At 43.8% G+C, this 8,093-nt stretch overlaps 1 protein-coding gene across 1 annotated transcript; it reads right to left on the bottom strand.

Moving 5' to 3' along the window:
- On the bottom strand, window positions 1-7,979 carry LOC122533045 (cytochrome P450 18a1). Its single transcript, XM_043662388.1, has 5 exons — window positions 5,544-7,979; window positions 5,032-5,153; window positions 3,992-4,421; window positions 3,195-3,459; window positions 1-2,205 (listed from the first exon to the last, which is right to left on the bottom strand). Exons 1-5 carry the CDS (start codon window positions 5,914-5,916, stop codon window positions 1,776-1,778), a joined length of 1,620 nt encoding a protein of 539 aa, XP_043518323.1. The 5' UTR covers window positions 5,917-7,979; the 3' UTR covers window positions 1-1,775.
- Between the last annotated feature and the right edge of the window lie 114 nt (window positions 7,980-8,093).

The raw sequence follows: 8,093 nt of genomic DNA, 5'->3' as shown, positions 1-8,093 counted from the left end.
ACCTCACTCGTTCGTTCAACACGAAATTCTTTCGAATTTCTAGCATTTCTTTTTCCCCCCTCCGTTATCGCTATCGTCGATGTCGTTACTGTTTTTTTTTTTTTTCTTCTTTTTTTTTTACCATTACAACTACGATTGCCTTCACTACCGTTTCGCCGCTGCTGCTTCTGCCTAATATCCCTATTGCTAACTACTACCACTACCACTACCACTTATCTCCTATAATGTGTACCGTTACTAAAAAGAATTGCTCCTCTTCTTATCGGTTACTATCTACTAGTCTTTTGTCTCTTGCGGCGTCCGAGACTGCGTCAAGACAACAGATCATTATCACGATTGACGGGATCGTCGTTGTCCAATTCTCGTTATATTACGTTTCTTTCTTTCTCTCTTGCTCGTCTGTGTCGATTGAATATGTACACGCGGAACATCCCGAAACGTTCATTCAACCGCGTACACACGACTCTGTCCCGACATACTGCGCACACGTTCTGCTAATGTTAATGTTAACGCTAATGACTAAATGCGAATAAATAAGGGGCGAAATGTTGCCGCTTGGCTAGCAGGCACATTTGGGAGGGGACGAAATTAAATAACGGAAACTGGGAATGAAGAGATGGGGAGGAGGATGAAAGTACTGAAGTAAGAAAAACCTCGCTGGGATGGTTTAACCCTTAAGCACTATGAGCACCGAATATCTCCGACTGAGTATTTTTATCATTAACCCTTAAATCGGTATCGTTAGATTGTAGCAGTAATAATCACTGGTGCAGTAATTTTTGTCAAGTTACTAGAATCTTGTATTACTGTTAATCTTGTATACTTGTATTGCTGTTGCACTTTTGTATTTTAAGTTCTCCTTTGCAATTAAGTATTCAATTAAAATAAAGTTCGACGGGATTTCAAAAATTCCAAAATTAATTAATTTGATCGGAATTTCCGTCGACCAAACATTCGACGATATCGATTAAGGGTTAATAATATAGAGCGTGGAAGATTGGATTTTGATACTTACTCCACGATCTGCGAGATGTTTCAAATTTCGGCGTTTCGACAGCACTTGAGGATTAAGCATGGACAAAGATCGAACACGTTCCCTATCACATCACTCGTGCACTCGAGTGACTTTATCCTCAAACTTTCTTCGCTGGAGATCTGTTGTTCGATTCTTCATATCGACAAACTGGTTTTCTTAATCGTTGCCTTTTGCCACGACAATAAAAAACGATGAACAAAACTGCGTTCGAGCCGCGTGGAAAAATTCGCTTGAAACAATCCGACGAAGCAGCGTTTCTTAACCACGGTTCGATTCCCCGTTAATAAATAACCCTTTTTGTTGCTATTATCACGCGCCTCCAACACGCGCTTTTTTCTTCAGTTACCGAGGACCGCACAGATTAAGAAACGCTGTGACAGAGAGAGTGTATTAACTGAATGAAATCGAATTGACCCTTTCAGAAACGACTGTCCAACTTGCTCGTCTTCTAAACATTAGAATCTAAGATTACACGTCGCTTAATTTTGAAAACTTTCAGCTTCAAACTTTCGGCTCTAACTTTGTTACTTGATCTTTATCAGAGAGAGCACGAAAAAAAAGAAAAAAAAGGTCATCGACAAACTACGGCAACATCGTCCCCGAAGGGGCTAACTCGGATTTGGAATCGGTTTTCGAATCGAGTCGGGCCAAGTGGAGCCAGGTCTCGGTGTCGGTCTCGTTAGGAACGATTACCGTGCTCCGTCGATCGATCGTTGGAGCGTTCGAAGAACCAGGAAACTCAGTGGCTGCCGACGTTCCGCAGAATGGCGCCAGAGCCGATCGTGTCGTTGCTCGTATCCTCGATCAGATCGAGATTCCTCGGCACCAAGCAAACATTGAACGGGTCCGGAGTGACGGTGACGCCGACGTTACCGCGCAAGCTCGGCAAGGACGAGCCCTGCGGCGATCGCAGCTCGAACGTGTGCATCAACGAGCTAAAGAACAAGAACAGCTCCATGCGCGCCAGCACATCGCCCAGGCACATGCGTCTGCCGACGCCGAACGGCATAAAGTATTCCGGTTTCTGGACTTTACCTTCGGCCGAGAGGAACCGACTCGGTCGAAACACCTCCGGCTCGTCCCACAGTTCCGGATCCATGTGCACCGCGTGCAACAACGGCACCACCTGAGATCCCGCCGGTATCGTGTAACCGTGCAACGTCACGTCTCTGAAACAATGATTTTTTTGTTCTTTTTCTTTTTCTTTTTCTTTTCTTTTCTTTTCTTCGAGGCGTTCGAACTCGAAGAAAAGAGAACTATTTCAAGGCGAGATTTCGTATGAACGTCAGCACATGTGTCTCGGCACGTGCGTCAGAGGTGAGGCGACAGAGGTGCAAGTATCCGAATGCCCCTGAATTACTGCAGTGCGAAACACTCGAACGAGTCTCGAAATAATTGTAATAATAGGCGACTCTGCGTGGTTGTGTACTAATTGTTGAAATTTTACCAGAGACACGTGGTCGAACGATTAATAACGAAGGCAAAACAATAAATCCCGGAATACGTCACAGATAGACGATCGTCTTTAGCGTGAAATTTTGTCAGCTGGATGACACACGTTTTCCTGCTTTTCGAATCATACTCTGCTCCACTCTGCGAGTATAAATGCGTCTGACGTTTATAGAAAACCACCTTTCGCGACCACGTTTATGATTCATTCGTGATACATTCATTCGCGGCGTCTTAACACTGAAAGACACACACTGTGTGTAGCTATTACATATCGTTATCTCGGCTTTGTTCTTTTCTCTTTTCCTCGTCCATTCGTAAGTTCTACAATGTTTCCCGAGAATCAACTAGAGAATTGGCCAGAGACTGGTTTGATTTTACTTTCGATAGCTTGATCTTACCTCGGGAATTAATTAGAGAAAATACGAAACGAGAGAATAACAGATTAATAATAGAATTGCTGTTATTTTCACTGTATTACAATTATTACTATTTATGCATTATATATCATTTATTACTAAATTTTAATGAAATTAGTAGTAAAATACTTGTTATTGCTCATACGCCTATTTAACTAACAGAAATTTCTTACTTCTAGTAATATAAAATAGAAAAACTTTGAAACTAAACTGAGATGAAAAATTTCGAAAGATTTTCCCACGCAAAAAGCTACGTACATGCTTAACAGAAGTTTAAATTCTACAATTACCTGGTCGTTGAGTGAGTGGTTCCCAAAGGGACTATGCTCGATCGTCTAAGGACCTCGAGTATCGTCGCCTCTGTTATCGGAAGGAAAGGTAGATCTTCCAAGGCGGGCATCCTCGATTTGCCCACCACCTGGTCCAGTTCCTCCTGCACGGCAGTCGCCGCATCCGGATGATGCAGCATCAAGATTATCGCCCATTCGAGCGTGGTCTTCACCGTTTCCATACCAGCGGAGAACAAGTCACCAAGGATTTGTTGCATCTGTCGATCTGCAAATAACACGGAAAGAAGAAAAGGAGTGAGCGGCGTAAAACGAAACGATGTTGTGGATGTTTGCGTTATTTAATAAGCCTCCATTTAAATATCGAAATTAAAAATTTATTACCTCTATCTACGTTTAAACTAAAGAAATGCGAATTTTCAAATGTACCTGATGTTGAAAGGTCTCTGTTTAATTACGTATCTTTCACATTATGTATGAAAAGAATATCTGTACATGCGTACAATGTTGAAAAGATAATATAAAGGCGTATAAAATTGATCCTCCACAGATAATCTGGGCCCTGAGCGAAATTTCGAAGCAAATTCTATTTTCTATATAGATTTGTCTGACTAATCCAAACTATTTTTGCATTTTATAGAAACAGCGAAAGAATGAGACATTGACCGATGAGTGATACATATAATATACTTAAATATAAATTACAAAACTGAATGTTATTTGACCTACGACAAACTTCTAGTAAGTTTCTTCGGTCGTGTATTTCTCATAAAACTCATAAAACGCCGATTCCCCCTTACCATGATTCTTCCCTTGAAAGAGCGTGGTGGCGCGACCTTCACCCTTCGCTTTCTCGATCTCGAGCAGATACGCGTCGACAAGGTCTCGCACGGTGCTTTTGTCGAACGTTGCCCGATGCTGGTCGACCGCCTCTTGAAAGAAGTCCGCCATTTCCGCGCGGTTCTCCGCTATCTTGTTGCGAACCCTTTGGAGACAGGGCAGATGACGCAACACGGGGATGAAGTTGACGGTGACCATGCTGCCGAACAACTTGAAACCCTCCTCGATCAATTCCATGAATCGTTTGAACCTATTGTCGCCATGTTGGAAACGCACTCCCATTATGATGGAGCATATAACGTTGCTGATCGACATTCCAAGGGAGGCTGAAACGTTCGTCGGTACGCCTGGTTTCGACGCCAATCCACGAAGGAACATCCTCACCTCGCGCTAAAATCAAATTTGTATACCTCTTTGAACAAACCTTCTCTTTCTTCTCGTATAGAAATTTCTCTCCTTCTCCTTCGTTTTCAATCGTACATTATTATTATTATTATTAATATTTTCTTTGTACACCTTTTGCGTTTATGTTGTAATTGCATTTTATATTTCACTGGCCCGACAATAATTAATTCGATGAATCTTTCAATTACACGCACAGTTGGTATTGTTAATTTCATTAATTTCTACTTTTTCGTATTGCCTTTCGTATCATGTTGGACAACGTTGAACAATGAATAATAATAAGTATTCTATCGTGGTGCACAGCGAAGCAAGTCATGCAGTAGAACCTTGATCGTACTAATCGCGACGCACGCTGTATGTGTAATGGGATAAATTTATTCTATAAAGATCATTTATTTGGAACCGCTTTATAAATACCGGTGATGTTATTGAACGTTAAATTATATCGTATTCAATATTTAATCACGTAGCATAAAAGTAAAGTAATTAGTTAAATACCAGTTGGAGTAAAAACGTTTTTTTCAATCGGTCATTAATCGACTAATCGATGGAAGGGAAATGGGAGACGAAAATTTTCGCAAAACGCAGCGCTCACCATGATTCTCGATTCCATAATTTGCTTTCCACTGCCCATATAGGTCATGCCGAAGCCTCTGAGCTTATCGTGAAGAAATTTTCTTTGGTCTTTCCACAAGGCACCTTCGGTGTTGATAATACCTATGAGAGAGAGAGAGAGAAAGAAAAAAAAAACACTCTTGAGCTTCAAAGATCAAGCAAACAGACCAGTGTTCGTAGAATGCAACGCGTCTCGAATAAATATGACGAAAACAGATTTCGTTTCATCGATAGCCATCGAAAGAATCGGTGACGCGAAATGAAGAAATAAACCAACTACGAGTCTGGCAAATAACAGCGTGAATACGTGGAAAAGAAGAATATGTTAAAAAGAGAGGGAAAGATTGAACGCGTGCGAGAAAAGAAATTGTTCGTGGGAAAAGCGAAAGAGAGGCCGAGAAAAAGAATCCGCGTGTACGCGAAATCGTACGTGCGATAGGGCAGTGGTTATCAGAAAGCGAGCATGACAGCCGTCACGTGCTATAGACTTACCATATCCGCCGAGGATGTTGATGAACTCGGTATGCGGTCTGCCAGTAAACTCTTCCCGGCGAAACGTGTCGCGAATCGTACGATGATCGCTAAGAACAACCACCAGTTGCGTACCGATCCGGGCACTGAACATTGGGCCGTACTTTTTCGCCAGTTCGCCGTACCGGAGGTGAGTGTCGCTTTTCAAGAATGGCATATAACCGAACAAGGGTAGACCCCAAGGCCCTGGAGGCAGAGCGCGCACATACCTAAGCCATTGCAAGCACCTCGCTATCATTAATGCACCTATGAACACGAGAAACGTGCAAAGGACCTCGATTCTCGTACCACCCATTACTTGCCAAGCCCATTGTGTCGCGTGTTCCACTAACATCGCGCTACTATGTGTTTCCAATCAACGGTGCCGTGAACTTTTCTATCTTCCGCAAAAGAAAGAAAGAGCCGTGCTTCTTTTGTTCTTCCTTCTGATATATTTCAAGGAATTTCTTCGATAGTTTTTCTTTTTTTCTTCTTCTTCTTCTTCTCTCTCTCTCTCGTTCTTTCTTTCTTTCTTTCTCGTAGCTTCGTAACAATTTCCAACCCCCCGGTGGTCTCGTTTACTTTCTCTCAGGCTTTCTTCTCACCTTGATTTCTTCAACTCTTTTACTCTTACGTTATAATAACCTTCGCCGCTTACTTCCTACGCTTCCTCTTTCTCTTTGCTTTCCTCTCTCCTTTCTCCGGTCGCGGTATCACCACCTGTTGCCTCTTTCTCTTCCTTCTAACTCCGTCAACACTCTCGCGCTTGTTCCCTTTCCCTTTCGCTTTCTACGCTCCTTTCTTCTTTCTCTCTCTTTGTTTGTTTGCTTGTTTGTTTGTTTCTTTCTTTCCTTCTGTTGTTTGTTCGTTCGTTCTTTCTAAATTTTTCTCCGTCCTATCTCCTTTCGCACGAACAGAAAGTACCACGGTCCGATACTTCGAACACAATTTTCCTACTCGAAACGATGCTTCCGAAATTCGCGGCTTTAAGTATCAAATCTGACTAGGCTGGTGGGGCATAATCTGGAGGGGAATACACGGGTGGAGAGGGGGGTGGGAAGGAGAGCGCGCGCGTGTGTGCGCGCGTGTACGCTCGTGAGTGCGCGCGTGCGCGCGTGTATACGAGAGAGGATAATTGGAGCAATTTACCAAAAAAGAAAAGGAAAAAAAAAAAGAAAAAGAAGAAGAAGAAGAAGAAGAAGAAGAACGACTTATTCGACGCCGAATATTCAGAGTTGTAACAATTACGCAACGACCGGGACGACAACGCCGAAAATTCAGGGAAGAGTGAAATCTCTCGCGGAGAGGAGCCGCGGATTCGTGCCGATTAGCACGAGCAACGAGTAGAATAAGAACAGGGAAGGGGAGAAAAAAAAGAGACGTGCACGCACAGGTGATAAACGGCGCTCGCCGCGTTCTTACGCGCTAGGGGAAGAAACGTGGCGGGAGAGTCAATGAAAGCGGAGGGAAGGGCGCAGAGGAGAGAGAGAGAGAGAGAGACACACCGAAAGAGGGAGGAAAGAGAAAGAGAGCTGAGCGATTATTTAATGGAACAACACTCAGACATGAAAGGAAAAAAAAAGAGAATAAAAAAAAGAAAAATAGAAAGGATCGGAGGCGGGAAAGAGAAGAGAGAGAGAGAGAGAGAAAAAGGGAAGAGAGAGAGAGAGAGAGAGAGAAAGAGAGAAAAAGTCGGTCACAACCGCAACCGAATTCACCGGCGCTCGCTACTTCGTGAATCGTTGCGAGCCACGGGAAGATTGAGTGTATACTAACATACACCTTCTTGTCCTTGCCCGTCTTATATAGTGACTCATCGAGCACCGGCCCCCCAGCGGCTTTAAATGGCCCCCCCTCCCCCCGGATGCCACCCAATTGCCCCCGGCAGTCCCTGAATATGGTGGGGCAACGGTACAAAGAGGAGCAGAGACGGACGTAAAGGAGCGGAAGGAGTCAAGTAAGACGGTGGTCCGTTGAACGAGTTACGGTGACACGAAACGCGACACGGTGGGGGTACGAACGCGAGCTTCGCCTTCAGGGTAGTGGTGCCGACTTCCGTCGAGGGTGCAAGGGCGGACTCGTTGTTCCACGATCTCGTTGGTCGGGGACCACGAGGTCTCTTCTACCGCAGCCGGTAGACGATAGTGGGGGTATTCGGGCCCCCTGCAGGGATTCGAAACCGTGGAACCCAGTGGTGGGGGGGGGCCGGGGACCTGGCTATCACCAAACCGAACCGAGTGTCTCTCCGTTTTACTCGCGATGGATCCGCTTCGGGTCAGTTGTTCTCTCTTGATCTTTGCTTTGTCGCCTCTCTCTCTCTCTCTCTTTCTCTCTCTTCGTTCGTCTATCATTATAAGTATGTAAAAGTAGACACCGAAGAGGTAAAGATGGAATTCGTCGTCGGCAGAAAGAATTAGAACGATATACATATATATATATATATATATTTGTAAGAAATTTCTCCTTCCCTCCATCTTTCTCTTTTCGTTTCTTCTATTCTTTTTTCCTTTTTCTTTTTTTTTTTTTTTTTTT

Source organism: Frieseomelitta varia, unplaced genomic scaffold, assembly GCF_011392965.1.
Source record: "Frieseomelitta varia isolate USP_RPSP 00005682 unplaced genomic scaffold, Fvar_1.2 scaffold_491, whole genome shotgun sequence".
Taxonomy (NCBI): Eukaryota; Metazoa; Arthropoda; class Insecta; order Hymenoptera; family Apidae; genus Frieseomelitta; species Frieseomelitta varia.
Note: the sequence above shows the minus strand (reverse complement) of the source record. Positions and strands in the feature narration are given on the sequence as shown.